Source organism: Cimex lectularius, unplaced genomic scaffold (genome assembly GCF_000648675.2).
Source record: "Cimex lectularius strain Harlan isolate CLEC.00 unplaced genomic scaffold, Clec_2.1 scaffold83, whole genome shotgun sequence".
NCBI lineage: Eukaryota > Metazoa > Arthropoda > Insecta > Hemiptera > Cimicidae > Cimex > Cimex lectularius.
In genome coordinates, this window is record NW_019392748.1 from 978,969 (window position 1) to 1,002,411 (window position 23,443).

General features: G+C 33.9%; 2 protein-coding genes across 18 annotated transcripts in view; one reads left to right on the forward strand and one right to left on the reverse strand.

The window, feature by feature from the left end:
- Nucleotides 1–23,443, reverse strand: part of LOC106665630 (piezo-type mechanosensitive ion channel component) — an 83,732-nt gene that overhangs the window by 26,121 nt on the left and 34,168 nt on the right. For 10 of the 17 annotated variants that reach the window (XM_024227190.1, XM_024227199.1, XM_024227200.1 and 7 more), the window contains exons 3-12: nt 6,006–6,101; nt 5,806–5,928; nt 5,495–5,743; nt 5,175–5,421; nt 4,928–5,084; nt 3,967–4,083; nt 3,601–3,660; nt 2,708–2,749; nt 2,246–2,366; nt 1,993–2,070 (exon numbers count right to left, since the gene is read on the reverse strand). In XM_024227190.1, coding sequence (XP_024082958.1) covers nt 1,993–2,070; nt 2,246–2,366; nt 2,708–2,749; nt 3,601–3,660; nt 3,967–4,083; nt 4,928–5,084; nt 5,175–5,421; nt 5,495–5,743; nt 5,806–5,928; nt 6,006–6,101 — 1,290 coding nt within the window. The remainder of the gene's footprint in view (nt 1–1,992; nt 2,071–2,245; nt 2,367–2,707; nt 2,750–3,600; nt 3,661–3,966; nt 4,084–4,927; nt 5,085–5,174; nt 5,422–5,494; nt 5,744–5,805; nt 5,929–6,005; nt 6,102–23,443) is intronic. The other 7 variants (XM_024227197.1, XM_014392167.2, XM_024227194.1 and 4 more) reach the window with 7 other exon arrangements.
- LOC106665632 (proteasome subunit beta type-2-like) lies at nt 9,330–12,597 on the forward strand. The gene is made up of 4 exons (XM_014392185.2): nt 9,330–9,586; nt 9,646–9,839; nt 12,100–12,262; nt 12,331–12,597. Exons 1-4 carry the CDS (start codon nt 9,496–9,498, stop codon nt 12,501–12,503), a joined length of 621 nt encoding a protein of 206 aa, XP_014247671.1. The 5' UTR covers nt 9,330–9,495; the 3' UTR covers nt 12,504–12,597.

A 23,443-nucleotide genomic window follows, 5' to 3' on the forward strand; every position in this document is an offset into this window, starting at 1 on the left:
GATGTAGGAGAAAATTTGTTAGCAGATTTTTAATATTTTTCTAAACTAAAATTTACTTTATCATGTAATTTGTATTGTTACTATACTCATAGTCACAAATGAGCATCAGTGGTGCAATGAGACTTCAGGCAGACATGGTTCAAAAGGGGATGTCTTTTGATGCTGTGACCCCTAAATTCAAATTTGGCAAAAAATTTCAAATAAAAATACCTGGAAGAGCAGTCTGGGAGTAAGGGATCCCAGTTAATGCTGGGTTCTGGTATATAGATGACTCCCAACACTGAGTATGGGTCAAGAGCTACTATTTACAGAACTAATCCAAGGACATCATAGCAACATTATGCTGTCTTTCGCGTGGAGATTGAGGCTAGTGAACACTGTGCCAAGGAGTATAAAAGGCTAGGTATCGTTAACGGAAGAATAGCCATCTATTTGGAGAGCCCTGAGGACAATTACCGTATTGATAGTTAAGTCCAAAGTTGTTAAGGATTGCGTTCGGGCATTGTCAGACATTGGTGAAAACAACAAAATTACCCCTGGGTGCCTGGGCAAACAGGGCAGAGGGACAAAGAAGAGGCCAAGGAAAGTTTGATGAGAACACCTATGGCCCTGAACCCTTTTGTGGCATAACAACTTGCCAAAAACATGGATCCATCAGGCAATCAGACGATGGATTAAAAATAAGCCCTCCATTCAACGGGAATGTAGCACAGGACGTAGGCATGCAAAAAAAGTTAATCAAAGGACCATCGCAGAAAATAACAGCAAAACATGGTTAAAATGTTATGATTTAGATCTCATGATTAGTCATAGAGTGAAAATAAAAGAGGAACTCCACGATTAGGGCAGAAACAGTCAGTCTAGAAGTGAAGTCCATTCCGTGTAGATAAGAGACAGGAAGAAGTGTGAGATTCTGAAAAGTTTAAAAAGTGTTGGAATCACTAAAAAAAAGAGTGCTTCAGCTCACAGCGGATTGACTGTAAATAGTTAGTCCACCCTTGTTCTAAATGGTCTGGCAAACAGTTTGCATGAAATTACTGTTTATCTAAATTCAAAAGTTTTAATTGTTTGTTTTAAAATTTAAAAAGGAAATTTATTTTAATTGTTAATTTTCTTGTGTAATTAATAAAGTTTTAAAACTTGAATTAAATTTTATTATAAAAAGGCACCTGATCGATTTGTGTTCAGGTTCGAACAAGATCTCTGGGGCTCTGTTCCTAATAAAGAGGGTTCAGAGTAGGGCCCATCTTGTTGAATCAAGAAGAGACCGTAACTAAATGGTAGAATCTAGGACATGTTAAGACTAAAAATAATAGTTCTACTACTAACTGGACACTACAGACTCGGGAGGTGGCATATGTAAAGACTTGGAGTGGCAGAAACAAGCCCGTGCAGATAACTAAGAAGAAAAAGAGACAGGGGAACATATCCTCTGTATGTGTGGAGGCTTATATAGGCTGGCATTTCTATTCCTGGGAGAGGAAAAGCCCAAGCCTGAAGGAAGCTTTGGGGATCTGGTAAAAAGTCTTAAGCTGGGGAGCTCTAGACGACAATGGCGATGTACAAAAGATCAATACTGGTTACAGTCCGTAGATCGTAAAGAGGCCAACCCTACTCTAATCTTAATCTTAATTGTATTTGTGTAGTAGTAAGGTAATAAAAAGAATTTAAAATAAATTTACCAGGAAGTATTTAGTTAACCAGGAAAGTATTTTAATAGAACAAGTAAAAAGAGTGAAATGTACATTGTTAATAATACCCCTGTTAGTGGATAGATTTTATCATTACATTTTAAAAATAAATATTCATCTTTCACTTATGGCACACCAAAGCTAAATTGAGCTAGAGAATGGGCAATTAATTATTATGCAATAAGAATTCTTTAAGCTAGGCTCAGTTTCAATATTTAAAACAACAAAGCTATGATTAAAAGTATTCTTATAAAAAACATCTTGTACTATAATATTCGCAATTTTTTCTAACAAGAGGCACCTTTTTTTCTTTTCTTAAGACGAGCTTTCCGAAACTGTTTCAGTTCGATGATTTCTCCGGCTCCTTTGTGTAACTTTTCTGTAATGATTATGTAAATGGTTTTGTTAAAATGGGGTCTAGAAAATAAAATAAAATTGAAAGGAAAAATGAGGCAAAATTAAGTAGAAAACAGTAATATAAATTAAAAAAATAAAAAATAAATAAAAAAATTAAAAAAATGAAAATAAAATTGGTATACATTTAATCTTGTTACCTTCATCCTGCATTTTTTCTTCAGAAGGCTCAGGGACTTCGGTTATTGTAACATTTCCCAACGTGTCGATCACTCCTTTTCTACCGTGTTTTCTTAATACTGACTCCCTCCCTCTGATCAACTATGTAAAATAACAAAAACAATGTTATATCAAATAAAATAAAGGGATAGCTGATATACTTTTTATCTATGTACATTTATGTTTACATATAAAGAAAAGCTAGAATAAGCTAAAAGAAAAGCTAACATCAAAAGCAAATTTGTGTTCGATTAGAAAAGAAAAGCAATTACAAGATAAAGCAACAGTGTCAACAGAGAAACCATGCATAAATTGAAAGAAATTAACAAACTATCAAGATAATCAACATCAAAAGCGTTGTATTTATAAACAAACAAAAACAAATAAATAAATAAATAAAAATATGCTGTGCCATAAATTTTTTTATGAATGATATTCTTAACTGGGTTCAAACAGGGTATCCAATATACTTCTTTTGAAGTCAACTAAATTGAATAAAACAGCATTACTTTCTTAACAGTACTTCAATTAAATCAATATAATAAAGTAATATAATTGAAAATGTATTGCATTTAAAAGAAATTATTCATCAACAGTACATTGCATTTCATGACAATTATACATATGTACGTTTTAATTAAGTAAAATTATTTAATAATATTAAATTTAATGTTCTATATGAAGTGAATAGCTGGGTTAATAAATCCAATCACCTAAAATAGATTAAATAATGTTTTAGCAAATTGAACATCCTTGATTTACAATTGCATTCATTTAAAAGAAATGATCTAAAGTACTACAATAATAATTTTACATTATATACTATTATTATAACATAGAAAGACCCACCGCAATAAAAGCATATAATAAAAATTCAACAGTCAACATTTGATTATCATATGAATATTGAATATTAATCAGTAATTATTTTTAAAAAATTATAAAAATGTATTAAAATTTGACTAAAATCTAGTAATTTTTGAGAACTATCTCCCCTACTATTATTTGAAAATATTAGATTTTCTTTTTATTTATTTATTAATCATATTCTTGTATTGTATTTCCTACAAATTTATATTTTTATAATGAATATTAATTTATTTTTAATTTGACAATATTATAATTACAAAAAATGAACAGTTCTCAAGAAGAAACAGTCGTAAGAATAAATCTGTAGCTTTTAAAACAAATTCATAATTTAATAAGTGAACGAATAAAATTTCAAATAAATTTCCAGATTAATTATAACTGGAAAGTAAATACATGTATTTATATTCTTATATATCAATTGAACTGAAAATGACCAGAAAGTTAATTTGGCAAAAAAGTCACCTACAGGCGTTGTTTCAGTTAACGCCATTGGTGCAGATGCTTCGTCCAAAGATGTAGAAGGGTCCTAGAACAGAACATAAGAAGAAAACAAAACGCTTAGCATCCAGCCAACAAATTTTTTTGAAAGTCAATGTTTTTCAATTTTGGTAAACCACACTATGATTTTTAATGCACATGCAAGTTTACCACATGCATAAATATCGTAGCCTGTATATTACAGCAGAGTAATTTATTTATCTTTTCTTTGGCTTTTCAGCGTCTCGTTATTTAACAATTATTTACATCAACTGTACATAACTGTTACAAAAAATGGGTGTTTTTTTAACATAATGTATTTCCTAACTGTGCAAGAATTTTTTGGGTTGGTTACCCTGACTTTACGAGTGGCTGAACGCCAACGGTTTGTTTGGTTACGAAGGAGTTTTCCTTTTTGAGAGAGTCGGGTACTGAGCTGTCGTGTCATGCCCGCCTCTTTCAAATTGTCATCCTGGAAGCCCAATGGAAAATCTAAGTTTTACTTTTATCATCTGATAAATATTAATTAATTAATAAATTTTAATGAAAATAAATTTATGTTGACTAATATTAATTAACAATACATCTCTTTACTTTATGACCCTCATAAAACGTACATGCAAAAGCTTAAAATTGATGTTAATCTCCTGCCAAAAGTTTGTTATATGTATTTTAATTAGTAAAGTAGAAGTTACAAACACGTAAGTTGTTTTATTAGGTAGAAAATGACGAAAATTATGATCTGTGCTTTAATCCATCCCCACTATGCAATAACAATAAATTAAAAATAATACAATTAAAAAAAGTAATGTGCTAATAAAATTATTAAAACTGTGAATTAAATTAGTGATATGGCTATGCATAGTTGTTATTATGATTAAGTTTCAAACAAGCCACCAAAAGTGCTTAATTTTAATTAATTTATAATAATTAATAATAAATAATTAATTTAATTCATTAATCAATTATCTTATCATCCTTATATTAACTAGCCTCATTGTCAATTGTACAAGTAATTTTCAATAAGTAAAATGTTTTACATTAGAACGTTTTACATTAACGAATAGTGGTTACAAAAAAAAATAAACTGTCAATTTGTATTATTCATCTAAAATCTATTTTTAATATCGTCAGTTGTTAAAATATAAATATAAATTTAAAAAGTGTAACATTCCATCATGACCATCAGCAGCATAGTTATTAGAGCCATTTTAATACTTTAGAAATTGATAAAATTTAGTAAAACTGTTATAAAATATTGAATCAATTGTACAATCAACTTTTTTTAATTAAACAATTCCCTTTACAATACTTACTGGATTGTTGATTATTAAGTTAGCTTCATAATATAAAATGTAGTAAAGAATGACCAAAATAAAAGGATTAGCAAAGAAATCCCAATCTTGCCAGACGAGATTATACACTCTTGGGTCGGAGCAATATTTTTTTACAAGAGAAATTAGACCTAGATATCTAAAAAAATAAAATTATATGTTATATAAACATGTAATATTTCTCAATATAACTATTTTTTTAATGATTTAATAACAGCTTCTTGTGTACCTTGGTATACTGGAGTCACTCGGAAGAAGTTCTTGAGCCCATTGCATTTGATATAGAAACAGTAGACATAAGTGACCAGCTATAAATATAACAAGACATCTGCAAAAATAAGCGAACGTTTTTCCCAAATGTTTGTTGTATCCCCATAATGTCATTATAACAAGGAATGATATGAAATAAACCGCATTGAAGACGCATGGACGTATAATTCCAGCAAAACATAGGACCATAAGGCACATGTATTTTCCTAGAAAAAATCTATTACTATTAATACCTTTATCAAATGTTTTAAAAAAATATATATATATTAAAAAACTTACCTATTGATACAACACGATGGATTGTTCTTAATTTAGCAGCTTGGTCTGGTTCAGAACTGTGAGGTTCTGATATTGGTAAAAGTTGTTCTTCAAACAACCAAGGATTTAAGGATTTACAGGAAGCGTGAACTATTAGGGTCGTTGCTAATATTATAATGTCTGGTGATAGGATACATGTTAAAGTCAGAAAGTCTAATTTGTCTAAACGGACTAAACCTGCATATCTTAAATATCGTTCTATTGAACTACCTGAAAAATTCAAAGTTTTGTTTTAAAACAGTCAAATCTAGCCATATAGTCACAGCACTTACATGGTGGTTCAACAAGGTGACCATAAGGTGGATTACTAATTAACACTAACTGAAATGCAAATGAACTCAACATATTTATAATTGTTACACACAAAACAAATTTTTGATAGAATCCAGTCCAGCCTGTAGCAAAACAAAATAAAAAAAGAAAATGAGATTACTTAATATGTATTGAAAAATAAAATTAAACTTGTAATTACCAAACATAGACTTGACTGTTGGCACAGGAACTGTTGGATTGATGAAAAGAAGTATTAAATATAAAAACGATTGACCATTTTGACGAAGAATGATTCCTGAAAGCAAAACCATAAACTTATTCATCTATATAATAAATTAACAAGTTTTAATAATATGAATTAATCCATATATGTTTAATGGTCATAATTGACCATATTAATTATTTAAATTAATTATTCTTTTTATCTAAGGTCTTGGTTGAGAAAGCCAAAGGTCTTGGGTTCAAATCCCACTCGTGACACCAACTTTTTCGTATCAATCAGACCTTAGATAAAAAGAATTAATTGAAATAATCTGAATGTTTGTGGTATTTTGTATACATAATTTGGTCAGAAATTTACCAATAATACTATAGTTTTCTGAGTTTGGTATATAGAAAAAAGCTGCTTCACGCACTACACATAAACAGAGTAGCTAATTGTGTTATTACTTAGCTACAGGTGTTCTGCAGTGCTTGTACACATTGTATAATATGTGCCATCCATATTTTTATGTATTTTTTATAATTATGGTTTTTAGAATTGCGATGGTTAGTAGCAAAAAACAAATGGCATCAGAGGCGTCGGTATGAACGGGCCAGAAAGTGTCTGGGGATGGTTGCACCAAAAGCACCTCCTGAGCCAGGGTTTCTTTTAGTTTTTGAAATGCTAAAATCAGGTATCCATTCGATAGTTTTGTCACTATTTGCAAAGCGTCCCGAAATAGCATCTAGCAAAGGGAGCTGGATGGAGGCGGCATTCTGTATGAATCTGTGGTTAAAGTTTACCATGCCCAAGAATCTTTGTAATTTCCGTACTGTAGTAGGCTGTGGAAAGTCTCTAATGACTGCTACCTTTGCTGGTAATGGCTGATACCTGAAATCCTAGAAATTCGACTGAATGTGTATTTGGGCAATCGGTGGAGGCGCCGGGTACTCAAATCTGCACTCACATGCCATCTTCTCAATGATAAATCGTGGATTGAAGCTCTCCCTTTTGGTAATGTTGGGACTACGCTCCGCCGTGTGAGAAGACTTGCAATCATCAGCCGCAGAGATAGTTTATGGAACTCCACTACGTCTACCTGGAGAATTTTTCAACCAATCTGCCCCACAAGACCGTTGTCGGTTTGTCAAAGATCTCCAAGAAAAGATTCGACAATACAAACCCACCAACCCGGTATACCATGGTGCGATAAAATGAATTAATTGCGTGTATGTTCTCACGTATTTATCAGGTCTGACCTTGTACGACCACCTCTACAACTTCCGTATGAAGGACCCTTCCTGGTGGAAAGAAGAGCGAGAAATATTTTGACATACTTGTTAAAGGCACTACGAAGAGAGTAACAGTCGACAGGCTTAAACCCGCCTACCTACAGACCAACTTGACTAGTGCTGAAGACAAAATGGCACCCACCATACCAGCAGCAACACCGGATGACACCACTCGACGGACTCGCAGCGGATGCAGAACTTGCATGCCAGTTCGTTTTGAGGACTGACCTCTTCACTGGAGGTGGGGTGTGTAGGCGATCAGGACAACACTCGTGACCAGGAAAAACCTGAGGAAGGTTTTCCCTGGCTACGACCACTATTCTTTTACTTCGCCTAGCGATAGGACTCTCGACAACCATTCCGGACATTTTTCCGCATATAGTACCCTATAGAACTTTGTAAGTGTGCACACTATCTTTTCCATGGTTATGTTTAATAAATTAGTAACTGTAAGATAAATGTATTGTTAATATCACCTAAAAACCGCTACAAGATAAATGACACAATGAAACTAGTGAGTTACACATGACAAGAGAAATCACCCCAAAGGTCCCTCACATCAACCGCTCAAGAGAACTCTCAGCCATAGCCAATTTCAAACAAGGTGTGATATTTCCAGAAATGTCAGGACAAGAAAGCTGTTGCAAAAGTGAATGGGATGAAACTGTTAGATTTGAAACGTAGAATGGAGAGTTAAATATTTTTCGCTTCATTGGATTTTTTCATCAATCCGCAAACCTCAATTATGTATGTTTACATTGGTCTCAGAAGCGACTTGTTAACGATGAGTATGTTAGTGAGATAGAAGTTCCATGATTTTCTGCAGATCAACTTCAATCTTTTGCAACATACAATTCATTTTGCTAATCAAATTGGCACTTTTGAAAATGAAATTCATTCTTTTTCTAAATCAAATTCACACTGTTGGAAATAAAATTCCATTTTTGAAAATCGAATTTATCTTTTTGCAAATGAAACTAACTTGTTTGCAAATTAAAGTCACCCTTTGACAAATCAAATTCACTCTTCTGTAAATTAATTTATTTGCTAATCAAATTCACCCTTTGACAAATTAAATTCACCCTATTACGGATGAAATGCACGTTTTTCAAATCAAATTCACTTTTTCATAAATTAAATTCACACTTTTGCAAATAAAATTCTTTTTTTGTAAATTAAATTCACTCTTTTGCAAATAAAAGTAATTCATTTGCAAAAAAATTTCCTTTTTCAAATTAAATTCACTCTTTTTCAAATCAAATGCATTTTTGCAAGTTAAATTCACACATTTGCAAATTAAATTCACTCTTTTTAAAATCAAATGCATTTTTGCAAATCAACTTCACACTTTTGCAAATAAAATTCTTTTTGTGTAAAAATTAAAGTAATTCATTTGCAAATAAAATTTCCTTTTTCAAATTAAATTCACCCTTTTTCAAATCAAATACATTTTTTGCAAGTTAAATTCACTCTTTTTCAAATCGAATGCATTTTTGCAAATCAACTTCACACTTTTGCAAATAAAATTATTTTTTTGTAAAAATTAAAGTAATTCATTTGCAAATAAAAATTCCTTTTTCAAATTAAATTCACTCTTTTTCAAATCAAATGCATTTTTTGCAAATCAACTTTACACTTGCAAACAAAATTCACTTTTTTGTAAATTAAATTCACTATTTTGTAAATTAAAGTAATTCATTTGTACATCAAATTCACTCTTTGGCATTTCATTCTTCAATTCATTCAATTTTATGAAAAAAATAAAAATTTAAAAACAAAATAAATCAACCTTAAAAAGAAAAAAAATGTATGTGGTATGAATGATTTTATCACTGTTACAGTTATTTTAATTAAATATTAGTACATTTTCTTTGATTATACTATTGATAAATATAAACCTGAAAGTAGTATTAAATATAAAATTGTTTAAAATCTAAATAGGAAAAGCTATACAAAAGTGGAAAATTCTACGGGAAAAAAATTGTCTTTTATCCCTTTCGTCATTTGGAAGGAAAATTTGGGACGAGTTGGAGTCAGTTGGCTAACCTGTCGATCGAAGAGGCAGTGATCAGCCATTTTCCCGAGTCACTGCATGATACGGTCATTGTAGGTAACACTTTACGGAGTCATCGTCAATACGCTCGTAGACTCGGCCGGATAAAATTTTGTTTCGAACTGTGTGAAATCGCTCAAGGATGGAGACCATACTCGGAATCAGGTGCAGGGATTTCGTCATGCTCGCGACCGACATGTCCAACACCACAAGCATAATGGTCATGAAGACCGGTGAGTTGAAAATATCTCCATATATCTTTGTTTACGTCCTTACACGGATTTCCGTCTAGACGAAAAGAAGATCTATCCCGTCTCGGATAGGATAATCATGGCCGTGACGGGCGGCGAAGGGGACGCACACCAGTTCGCCGAGTACATCGTCAAGAACATGCAGCTTTACAAAATGAGGAACGGATACGAACTCAAGCCGAAACCCACCTCGCATTTCGTCAGGCAAAATTTAGCAGACTACCTAAGAAGTCAGGTAAAAAAAATCATACCGAACCACCTTAAACTTAACTCTAGATTACAACACCTTCGTAAGCTTTTTTTATATTTTTTATGTAGATTTATTTCGAGGCTCTTTCTGCCTCCTCAGTACATTTTTATTTTGAGTGTCAACAGTCGACTACGTAAAAAAATAAAAAAGTTGAACTTACGAAGTTTTTACAATCCAGATTCAACAAAAAGAGAAGCAAGAATTAACTCAAGATTTTTCCATTCCACCGCCATAGATTATCCCAAGAAGAAAAAATTATATTTTGCAGTTTTTATTAGATTTAGTCCCAAAACCAAAATTTAACTACCGGATCCAATTGTTTCCCTTATTGAACTGACTGTAATCAAAGCAAATCTTGACAAACGGTCCACCATGTTTTCCAGTTCAGAGGGTTGTAAACAAAAAAAAAATTGTATATCCTTATTTATTTGTATCCTATACAGATTTGTATATATTACAAATGTGATCACTGTATGTTATCACATCAGCATTCAGGTCACAGCAGCATTACTAATGCCAGCACCTGGGAGACACATGAGAAGCCAGCCAACTCTGTAAATGTGATTAAGGGGCAAGGAGGTCTCAAGGACATTGTCAATTCGGGTAACGTGGCGGGTTCTTGGGATACGAATGAGTGGAGAGGGCTCGAGTAGTAGAATTAGGTCAGATCAAGAGGCTGGTGAGAAACTTAGGGAATTGGGAATGGATCATTTCGTTTAAGGGATTTTGAGGTCATTGTGGATAGGTTACAGGCGTAGTGAGGAGCTTTTACAATTTGTCTGAAGGCTTTTGATTAGAAGGATTGGACGCACTGGATATTAGATGGGTTGGTAGAACCCCACAGTTCCACTTCGTATGTCCAAAGGGTCACAGTAAATACTTGCATAATGTTGAGTCTTGAAGGTCAAGATGGATTTTGGTCCTAGGAGTCTTCGTAGTTGTCCAAGTCTTATGTTAAGTTGTTGTCAAATAAATCTTGTGTGGGGAAACAAAAATTTCAAAATTAAAGTTGAATTTTAATTTTTTGTCATTTGGCTGTCATTTTCGTTTAGAAAAACACAAATTTCAATTGAGTTGAATTTATTGAGTCAACTATATTTTGAACTGTTTGTACTATATCTACCATTTTCTGGTGTTGTATAATGATTATCAATCTGTAGAAAAAAAGTATACAGGTTTGATTGTAAAGTATTGCAAGGGTTTTGTTATGATTAATCTGTAGATATGATTATCATGATTTGCAAAAATATAAGCTTTTAATATATTATGGCCTACTACACTCTTCAGGGGTGGGAATTAAAACATTTTAAAATATTTCTACCGTACATCTTTAAAAATAGTATAATGATAATCAATCTGGAAAAAAAATGGTTTGGTTGTAAAGTATGGTGAGGGTATTGAGATCATTAATCTGTAATATGATCATCTCTGATTATCATGATTTGCATAATCTCACTGATTTTGATTGTTTCAGTGGTTGGACTGTGTTAATTTTTATAAATTAAGCCCTTTTTATAAGTTTTAACAGTAAAATAAAATGTATTATTACTACACCCGTACAATCAGGGGGATAAATGAAAACATAAACTGTTGATACCATACAACCTTTAAAAATAAATAAAATAACTTCTAACTTCCTGGGTTGTATGACTACCAATCTGAAAAAGATGTACACATGTTTGATTGTAAAGTTTCAATATGATTAATCTCCAGTTTGATCATATCCGATCATCATAATGTGCATATTCTCACTGATTTTGCTATTTCCAGTTGTTGGTCTGTGTGTTATTTTTTAATCTGTTAAGCCCTACATGACCGGCAGAAAAATATAACAAAGAGTATATAAAATCATTCACAATTATTGACAATTGAAGTATGCAACATACCTTCATGTTTTATACAAGATAATGTTACTCCGTGATGAATAGCATAGAAAATTTAGGCATCTACAGAAACATATTTAACATAGGAAAATCTACGGAAAACCAATAATTTACATATATTATTTACTCCATTACTGACACACTCAATCGACTGTAGAAAAAACCCCAATGCACCCCTCTACATTTTATTTTGGACATGACTGACAAAACAGCATGCAGAAAATATCAACAAAATGACAAACAAAGTGACAAAATCAATGAGTTAGGTAGATTAGGATTATGAACGGTAATCAAAACACTGTTTTTTTATTTATAAATATGTATCAGTGTTTAATGTTTGATGCGATTTCTTTTCCCTGCAGACTCCTTATCAAGTCAATCTAATGCTAGGGGGCTATGACCCTGACGAAGGGGGCCAACTTTTCTTCATGGATTACTTGGCGGCATACCAAGAAGTCCCTTACGGAGTGCACGGCTATGGCGGTCTAATGGCCGTCAGCATTTTGGATCGATATTGCAGACCTGGTGAGTTTTATTTTTATTTATTTATTTATTTTATAAAATCAGTGGTAATTTTTTTTCTTCTTTTTTAGATATGTCAATAGAAGAAGCTTATGGAGTATTAGAAAAGTGTATAGCTGAAGTGCAAAAAAGGCTTATAATCAACCTTCCCAACTTTCATGTCAAAGTTGTCGGCAAAGACGGCGTTCAAGAATTGAAGAATATTACCAGCAAAGATCTGGCTAGCAAGGGTGCAGATCTTTAAATCTGTCGCTGTTCGAATAACTGCTATTTAATTTGCATTGCACTATATTTTACATACTTTTTGTAAATAAATAAAAATTAAGTTACTATGTTGATTTGATTTTTTTTCTTTAGTTTACCACCTCGTAATATTCTTATTCAGAATAAATTATGAGAAAAGATGAATCATTTGGTTTAGTCATGAAAGTTACCTCAGAAGGGCAAAGGTTTCAGAATGCAACTAACCTTTACCTTCTACTACAAAGGTTACTGGGTCCCTCCCCATTTCTTTTTTCCGTCATTTACTTTTTTAATGATCAACACAATTAACGATCCATCATATTTAATACGACAAACAACTGTCGATGGAAAGTTTAGAAAATTAAATTTTGGCGAATTAATTAAAACACATAGTTAACAGATAAATTTGTTTTTACTGTAGCTATATAATCAGTTAAGCCATCTTTGTGTTCATGTCATCATTTTATAACTGCCTTCCATGGTTGGTCTGTGTGTTATTGGTTATTGTTACCGCACAAAAATGTCTTGTGTGCTTTAAGTATTTGTTCAAATAGTGTTCCAAACACGATATGCATGGGTTTTTCACAAATTGAAAATGTTCATGGGAAAATGACCAAGTGGATCAGCTCGCTGAGTACTGACTAACCAAATTTGGAGAGAATGGGAGCTTCCACATCTACAAGAAAAATGTTCGTGTTGATCACTTATGCTTTAAATAGTCACCTTACATGACGATTGGTTCTAGGCAAGAAGGGAATTCATAGCTCGTTTTATATTTTATTTTTTATTGATTTATTTTTTGTCAACAAGTCATGTTCATTTTTTACAAACTTATAAAAGGACATGATTGAAATAACAAACAGACCAACCAATGAATGTGGTGGAAAGTCAAAACCCTTGTGACCAGCAAAATATGGTAAATCAGGTACGATTGGAGGCGATCACTCGATAAAAATACCACAACAAAATTAAAATGACGTTTTTAATGTTTGGACCTTTTTTTTATTTCTTTCAGACTATACTTGTGAAATTCTTAGTTTGTGCAGTTTTTGATCATTTTGGTTTGCACATACTCGCCGTTTTGGTCTTTCAGAGACATTTTGGCTTCTCGCCTTCTTCAGTGGTGGGTATGTTTTTTATTTTGTCTACACTTCCTTTGGTTAAAATAAATAAGAATGAGCGAGCGTCAGTTGTCGCAACAATTAGGCATCGACACGGCGCTCATCGCTGTACTCGGTTCAAATCCAGCGGCCCCCCTGCATTCGAACCCGAAAAATGGGCTTTTTTCAAATATGGTGAGGGTTAATATGACCTATGCTGTCGTTAAAAAAAATAATAATAATAAGAGTGACAAAACATCAATACCCGATGGAAAATATAAGTTAATAATAATTTTAATAAAGTTCAAATACAATTTTAAACTGCAGATATAGCTATAATTTTTGGTTAATTTATTTCTAAAGTTTATCAGTTGCATCTTTATCCATTGGGTCTAACAATAAAACTAACTGCCTTTAAATATGCGGAAGAACAGTGTACTGACCTAATGAGGCATCATATAGAATTATTTATTCCAAATAACAATTTTTTGATTTTCTTGTTATATTTTAAATTTTCATCATATCGAGTATTGGCTTTTTAGTAAATTTGATCTGTGTACGGAATGACGTGTGTTTCCCATCTTGACGAAAATTGCGAAACCAGTTACGAAAATTTTAACTGCCTTCTCCGTGTAAAAATAAACCTAGGAAATTATAAAAATAAAACTAAAAGCGGCCGACACAAAGTAGAATTTGCGGGATAAAAGATTAAAAAAAATTGGGAGGATTTGCTAGATATCCGTTGATGGATTCCGCTAAATAAGGCTAACTTTTTGGTTTAGCCTTGCTTCCCTGAAAAGATCCTGCTGGCGAAATGTGACAAAATGAGTTCTATTTTCGTACTTCATACTCGACTATTTTCGGAATTGGTAAAATCATAGACATGAAGAAAATACTGTAAAAGACGAAGTCATAGATAATGGCAATTTCTTAGAAGTTTGGTTGATTCTGTACTATACATCTCAAAATGGACCAAATGTATACATATGAATCACATATTGGACTTCGATCAGTATTCTATACAATTTGAAGTATTGAAAGGCTTCACTACGTTCTAATAAAAGATAATTGGAAGGTCAATATCATTCAATGCCAGTACGGTTAATGGTTTTCCAACTATGTGAAAAATTGCTGTACTTGGACCAGGGCAATTTTAGAATACTCAACTTAGCTTTAGATTATTTTTAGGGAGAAAAAAATACAGTTTCAAGAGTTAAAATTAAAGTTTGTTTAACGGTTAAAATAAACTACTTTAAAACATGGAAATCTAGCCAAGGTACTCGAAAGTTATTAGAGAATTGTCTCGATTCGTGATGGCACTAATCCTCAATTTTTTACCTTTTCCAATGTATGAAAGATTAATTATTCTTTTTATGTAAAGTTTTGGTTGAGATGAAAAAGCTAGTGTCACGAGCGGGATTCGAACCCACGACCTTCGGCTGAATATGCCACTGCTCTATTCACTTGAGCCAGCGTGACTTCGATCCACTCGGAGCCGAAGGTCGTGGGGTCGAATCCCGCTCGTGACACTAACTTTTTCATCTCAATCAACCCTTGCATAAAAAGAATAATTAACTGAAAGAAATAATTTGGTCAATTAGACCACAAAACATAATGGATATGAAAGATTTTTCATTCAAGAAGTAGAAGTTTCCGACGAGGTGGTTGTCTGAAGTTAGTACGGTAAACGCCCGATTGCATAATACGAGACGGGGTTGCTGATCACAGGGTAATGCCGGTAAAACTATTTGTTTTACATTTTACAAATTTTATAAATTTGTTTACAGTTAAAAAAAAATTGATTGTAATGTTAACAAGTTATCCACTTAGGTGTTAGCACTGCTTCAACAATGGTCTCGCCTTCCACGGTGCAACCAATGAGTTTGCAACAGCTCTGTATGTAGGCAACGGGCTCAATCTACTTATTTCAGACTCGTCGACGAAGTCTGGACCCGTCTAATGGAGCAAGCCATCAGCATTAGCTACACAAACTAAAGTACTCGCAGCATCATCTCTGGCACTCTCAAAGCCGAAGTCGGCTTTGTGTTGCACGAGTCCCTTTGCTCGTTACAGTCTTACCGATTCCCGCTGCATCAGCATCCGGCTCATCGACATCAGTCAGCGGACTTCGATCATCGGCCCTTCTCAAGGCGACCAAAAACCCCGGTACTAAATTAGCAACTAAAACTAGAATCATTTTCTTATAGAAAAATTATTGCTTTCTACCTCAACCCCTACACATTTTTCTTTTACCGAAATGGGGCGGCGTTTCATTATTGAATATGAACTTTCTTTCTTTACAAAATCTCGTACGAGGTTTTTGGCTCTTTACAAATACGTTGTGGTAGTTCTAAATAGAGCTCAAAATTGACAGAATATCCTTTTGAAATAGGCTACAATTTGATAACTCCTTTAAGTTGTCTCCGAGTAGAGGAAGGTCGCTAGATATTTCCCATTTAATTGGAGTGTACCATTCCTCGGCTCCATATAGAGAGCGTGCAGGAACAACACCAGATATGAGAACTGTGCTTAGCATGGCAGCGAGTAGTTGGGTCCCCTGTGTTCAGTTCGGCAACAAGCCCTAAGAAAAGTTAAGGAAATTCTCGTTCAGGGTGGATCTGTCTCCATGAAATGCTAAATAAAGCATTTTGAATGTCGTCGCAGCTACATCATTGTTCTACTCAGAAATCTGAGCTATTAGACATCACGAGGAAACCTTCAAAGTTGAACTGAAATTTTTCTAAACATTTTCTATCTACCTGTAACTATCCCCAACCACTAGATCGGGATTGAAATTAATTTCAAATCTATTATAGCACTAGAACGGATCATTGTATGGTAGAAGAAGATTCTATTACTGCCCCAGGATAGCTTGATCAAAGAAAACGACGATTTTATTGTGCAGCACTTCAAAAAAACTAAGAAGGCTAACACCCAAGATATTTTGTCAAATAGATTATGCTCTCAGGATGGTGGTTATAATTTTCTCGATTCAAATGACCCTTCACGATTAAAGAATGAAAGTATAAAAAAAATATGTCGATGGGCAAATAATTTTATATCAATTGACATACAAAGAATAATGAATTCCACTTATAATTCCCGCTATCGACTATTTGTTTATTCTGAGGGATAGACTTTTATATGACAAATTTTATTAGAGAACGAAAACAAAGAATAATCGTGCAATTGAAATTTTCCACGAGATATCGACATGAGATGTTTTATAAATGGAAATACTTATGCAATAAATAATAACATTGTATGTAGCATGTGCAATTTGTATGAAAACGGAAATTTATTGCATATTTATCTAAAGTGTCCACGGTAAGATCGTTACCTAAATCAGCAAGTCTAATTTAGTATCCTTAGAAGATCAGCTAGGCCTCTTACTAACTTCCTCGTGCTAAAAACATATCAGTAACGTATGTAATTTTTTTAAGGAAGCATTAAATTTAAGATCATTCGTAGTCAATGAATAAACTCAAATGAACCGTCACATGTAAGTAGTACGAATGTAATAGCATAGATAGTACAAATGTTGCATCTACAATAGCATGAGGATGTTAAGCAATAGCATTATTTCTTTCCTATTCTTTTGTTGGTAGCAAATGTTTTGTTGATTTAATTTTTTAGTTACAGAGATTTTTGATATTTACATTAGTGCAGCTATAAATTCCACGCTTAGTTTATTGTTGTTTCAATTATTTGTAAGTGTTTTCCGTTATTTAAGAAGTTCGTTTTAGTTAAACCAACTATCAGTGCAGTTAATGTGTTTTTAATTTTGATGCTTGCTATATATTATCTAGACATCTTGGTATGTAAAGACAAAAAACTATTTAAAGCCAAATCTCCTGTAAATTGTACAACATTGCGAGAAATTACTAATGATAATAACCTCAACCATGGAACAGGGTGCAATGTCTAGAAGTTAAAGGACCGGCAATAACCAGGTTTTTAAAGTAAAAAATTGTTTTACTGATTGGATACGGATTGTTTTACTCTAAATAGTACTTTATAGATATGCTGAACTGGCACAGTTACTTAGTGGGAGTTTTTGAGTTGAAGAACTTCCTCGAAATCCAGGACTTCCTCACTGAAGATGGCGCAATGTCGAAACGCGTTTGAGTATCCCAAAAACCCGCGAGTGGAGACAGACCCAGTAAGTGATCCCTGTGCCGGTTCAACATGAGTTCACCGACTCGAAGACCAAAACCCATCATCAACTCTAACACAACAAGTCAGGCTACTTTACTTAAAAGGTATGTACAGTTCCTCTCTGAAGATGCCGAAATGCGTTTAATAATCCAAAAACCTGCGCGTGGAGACGTGATACCAGTGTTCAACATGAGTTCACCTACTCGCAGACCAAAAACCATCAACTTTATAGATATCTCGTCTTGTGTTTCTTTATGTAAATTGAGACTGGATGTATTTATTAGGGTGAATGTGTGGTGTGAGAGGGCCCCATCGATCCTCAATTAGCCTAATTTAATAAGTGTAAAGGGTGATGGAGCAATATCGAGTACTCCACCCATAACTGAGTGAATGGTAAATAATTAAGAATTTATTTAAGAGTGAGTGTGAACTTTGGATTTAAGAGCTGATTGCGCTAGGAGTTGAACTGGCCCAGCTGCTGATAGCCCCTGGAGCACAACCTTGGTCGCTGAATGGACCAAGGTGCAGTTTATTGTAGATTACATTACCAACGAGCTGAGAGAAGTGATCAACAGATGTACATGTACGTGGAGATTTGAACTTATATAAAATAGGTAATCAATAATAACTCCTTTATAATCTCCAAAAATTGTCTTTTTTCTTACAGCAGGCTACCCACTGAATGTTAGGATTGAGCCAGAAAATCCATTATTAGTCTGAATAAACCGCTTGGACTTTGAAGGGACAACTGGCATGAATCCAGGCGACTTTCAACTTGCTGCCAACTTCTCCGCGTACCCTTCTTATTTTCCTGGTTCAAACTCGGCCGTGGCAAACTTAGTTTGTTTCAACAGTTGCGGCTTTTGCAGCCTTGAAGCGCCAGTATCCAATTTCAAACTAGCTCCACACAGAACCCATTTTTGAACTTTCCTCTTTCAATTCACAGGCAAAACACGTGAAAATTTTATTCTTCAATAATGTCACAACATTAACAGAATCTAATATCTCAACACCTTTGCATTAAATGAATATAAAACATACTGACGTAATAATTAGAATCATGGCTGAAAGAATTGAACTAACAACAAATTGGAATATAAATTTAACGTTTTTTCGATCAAAGACAACTAAATTCAACGGAAGAACTGTAGGAATAAGAAATATCAAGGTTCATAAGTTCAACTAAATTTTGGAAAATTAAATGTATTATGGTATCGGTTTACAGACCAGCACGTCATTTGCTATCTCGTCCGACGCCCACCGTTTGGACAAACAGAGATACGTTATATGATTATTGAACAACAGTTATGGCCATCAAATATTTGGTTGTAGAGAGGGCGGGAACTTTTAATCAATTGAAAAAAATTCAAGAAATGTTCGCACCTACATAACTTAATAACGTAAGTAGTTTTTGCTTTTGACGGTCGTGCTGTTCCATTTTTGTTAATTTGTCATCGAGGTAGGGAAGAAGATTATTTGGTTTTTCGTTTCGGCTCTCTTGAAGCCATCTTTAGGAGAGGCACAAATTTTACTGTTTCCGCAAATGGATGACGCACAACTTTGATAAAAAGGAAAAATCAGGAAATTCTCGCCAGATGCTAAATATGCCTGCTTTTTAAATTGGAAAGAAGCCGGGAAACTTTCCCAATTTAGGAATGTCAAGGGACAAAAACCGAAAATATTTGGGAGGATGGCATAACGAGAAGAACAATTTCCAGGGTAGCCAATAAATGCAGGCATTATCTATTCAAAAATAACGACTTTGGCATACAGAGAATCTTTTAAATTATATTTATTATTAATTATTGTTGTTATATCTACAGTTCGCTTTGTTCGTGAAACAAAGAGTAAAGTCTTCTTAATACATATATTGAACTAAATCCAACATTTTAAGTATGTGATGAGTCGACGGATGTTTCAAATTATTGATATTTATTGAGTATTGTTCTATATTTACATTTTTTTTGGGTCAAATCAAGAAATAAGAAATACTAATATTGGCCTTATCTAATCACTCTTCTTTACCATCATACGATTATGAAAGAAATTGTAACCTAAATACTCCATCTATTTCATTTTCACATAGCATACTTCCTATGGAAACTTGTAGCAGCTTTAATTCCAATTTTATCTAAACTTTTTACAAATCTCTAATTTGTAGGACACACCCCGAGTGACTTAAATTCCACCTTATTATACCAGATTTAAAAACCGGAGACAAGCATTGCATATCTAACTAAAAGCCCAATCATTATTCAAAATTCAACCCATATATTAAACAAATAATTATTCCAAAATAACATGGCTTTATGGTCGATCTACAACTGTTAATCTAGTTAATTTATAGTCTTGCTTACTTGATATCTTCAATTTGGGCCGTCAGGTAGATGTTTACACTGATTTCAATAAGGCATTCAGTAGAGTAAGTTTTCGGCTAGTCTTAGGTCATTACAAAAAGATTTGTCAACATCTAGACTGGTGGAGGAAACTGTAGATTTTATCAATAGGATCTCTTCCAGGTTTGAGAACAAGGTAACCCTTACTTGAATACCAGCACATAAAGGACACCATGGCAATGAAGAGGCGGATAGCCTGGCCAAAGAAAGCTCTAATACTGCGTTTGTCGGGCCACAATCGGTATTACCATAACTCTATGAGCACAGCGAAAGAGAGTATAAAAAACTGGGGTGTGAAACAATTCCTTAAGGAGTGGAATCGGACACAGGCAATCGAAAGCGCTTGTTAAGGTGATTAAACCAGCAGAATCGAAATGGCTATTCTCTAACTCAAGGAAGGGAATTATGAGGCTGATAGATATTCTGACGGGCCACTGCCCACTGAGAAGACAACCTCTCCGTAATGGGTATTCTACCAGATCCCTTTTGTAAAAAGGGTAAAAAGAAGAAACTTCAAGGCAATACCTCGCAGAGTGTGATAGATATGCTAGATTTGAAATCTTTGAAGGAAAGGACATCACCAAATCACTCCCCGAGATTAAATGGTCCAAAATGTTGGGGTTTGTGAACAGGTCCAAGAGATTTATGCAGGACACGTGAGCCGACCAAGTCCCGGACCTTTTAGGGTGGGGTACGAGTCTACCCAGGCATTTAACCCCTCGGGTCTTGATCGTCCACCCTGCATAATACATAGAGAAGTTTTCCCAAGTTTTCATTGCATAATTACAAGCCCTTGTGTTAATGAATTATTGCTAAGATGGGTTTTATATATCTACGTACGTTAAATTAAAGTCACTAAAATCACGTCCGTTTTCGTTCACGTAAGAAGTGCCTCAGGGCCCTCATTTAGGCCGATTTTCCTCATCCTTCACGCGATTGACATGAATCTATGCTGATGATCTGAAAATATTCAAAGCTAAATATCTTTCTGCCTGCTTTCCCACAACATAAGTCGACACAAATGGTGAGGTAGCAACTTAACTTAAATAAGTGTCATGCGGTGAGCTATTAAAAAGGCAAAATTTTTCTCGACCATCTTTACTTACTGAAATGTTCCTGAAAAGAAGAACCACCCTTAAGGACTTAGGAATCTCTTTACCTACGATCTATCTTTCCAATTATATATTCTGGTTTGAGATGTTATTAAACATAACATCTCAAAACAGAGTAAAATCAAATTTGGTCGATAATGGAACCTCATAGTTACGTATTGATCACATTTCCAATAGGGCTTAACAATTTCTTGGATTTATAAGAAGGACAAGCATTGATTTTCGTGGCCATTACATAGTGAAACAATTTCTGTTCAACGATCAGACCCTTTTTGTCACCAGAACACCAAACGCACTGGTTTTTAACGTTACTGAAACGCGTTTGGGCTTTGCACCATCTTCAGACATCCAAACCCGCGATTGTATACGGACTCGATAAGTTCTTCACGTGTTCACCGATTAGCAGATCAACTTGCTATCAACAAAAGATTTTTTGGCATTTGCAGATTGTCGCTCTATGATCAATTTTTTTCCGAGCTGCCAATTTTCGCGTTTGATATAGGCCAAGATAATTAAAACTGCTGAAAAATGTTTCACACAAAAATATTTCTTCAGCCTATCATACAATTCAAACAACTAGATATTTATCTCTATTGTGTTTTAATTGACAACATGTGTAAATACAAATCTTCAAAAATCTAATATTCAATTTATTTGCCACTAAGGAAATATGTAAACAGGCATATTATGAAAACATGTTGCAATATTGATTTATGCCTGTTCGACTTTGCGTTGAATATAATAATTAATTACTGATTAAATATTAATAGTTTTTCTCTCTCGCCGAGGATGAGATTGTACCAAGGGTTGATAACTGAGACGGAGGGTAGTGATATAGCTGGGGTAAACAACTCACGGCCATAGGTGTGTTGACTCAACGTAATCTACTAAAAACCAGATAGGCATCGCTCATTATAACGATATGTGCTCCTCTAAAAGCTGCGCAACCCTTTATTTAGCGCGCCCTTTAATCAGCTATTTTAATCATTACTCACACACCGGCTGTTCTCTTATTATAACACTATTCTTGTATTTGCGTTTTTCTTTACTCGAAGCCGGTGTGTTGATTTCAATTCGGCTTCCCTTATCAGTAGTATTTTTAAACATGTAAAGAAGAATGATAATCTTTATCAGTTGTGTATCGTACCTCCTGAGTCACCCTATTGCTTTTAACGCAATATCTCCCAACAATTAGGGACAATCCTATTTAAAATATTTAATTGAACTGAACACATGTTGGTACGCAGGAACAGTCAAACAAATACGCGAGATTCAGGGAAAGAGAGATATAGATACAGAGGGACCGAGAGAGAAGAGAGAGCAGAGAGAGAGCGAGACAGGGAGGGAGAAGGAGAGAGTGAGAAATAGGTAGAGGGAAAGAAAGAGAAAGAGAGAGAGTGATAAATAGGTAGAGGGAGAGAGTGAGGGTGATAGAGAGAGAGAGAGAGAGAGAGAGAGAGAGAGAGAGAGAGAGAAAGAAAGAAAGAAAGAAAGAAAGAAAGAAATAACTCACTCATATATAACGGCAAGAATATGAGGGAATTGTTGAAAAAAAATCAAATAAAATAGAATGGTCAATCGTACATATTTTATTATTAAATTAGTAAACACTTGTCAAGTTTTGTTTGTTTGTCTTGTTTACATAATCGCTTACGTGTGTCAGTGCGCATTTTATTTGTGTGGGTGGATCTACACACAAAAACACACGTACTCACTCATAAAATTAATTTTCATTATTGATAATTTTGCCCTTTCAGTCATGTTTGGTTGTTTCATCGTAACGTACATCAGCGAGGCAAATTTATTATAATATCGTGATTTGTGCTGATCGATCGAGTTATTTATTCATGATTGCTTCTTTGCAATAAAATTTACAAAATAAAAAGAACAAATTGAACAACTAAGAACTATGAAAAAAATTCTGAAACTAGGCCCAGTGTTAAGGACGATCAATCTTCTGAGTTCATTTTTCCCCTTTTTGACTGATGGATCTAGGACGGTGCCACCTGGATATCGATTTCCTTTCCCGTGCCACCAACCCCCTTCCGTAAGCACTTTGTCTTGATTTCCCGTACTGGGTCGGCTTAATTTTTCGACAAGAATGAAAGACAAGAAATTGTATTTAAAAAAAAACAAGATGCTAATCACTTTTGTATTTTGGAGAAAGAATCGACA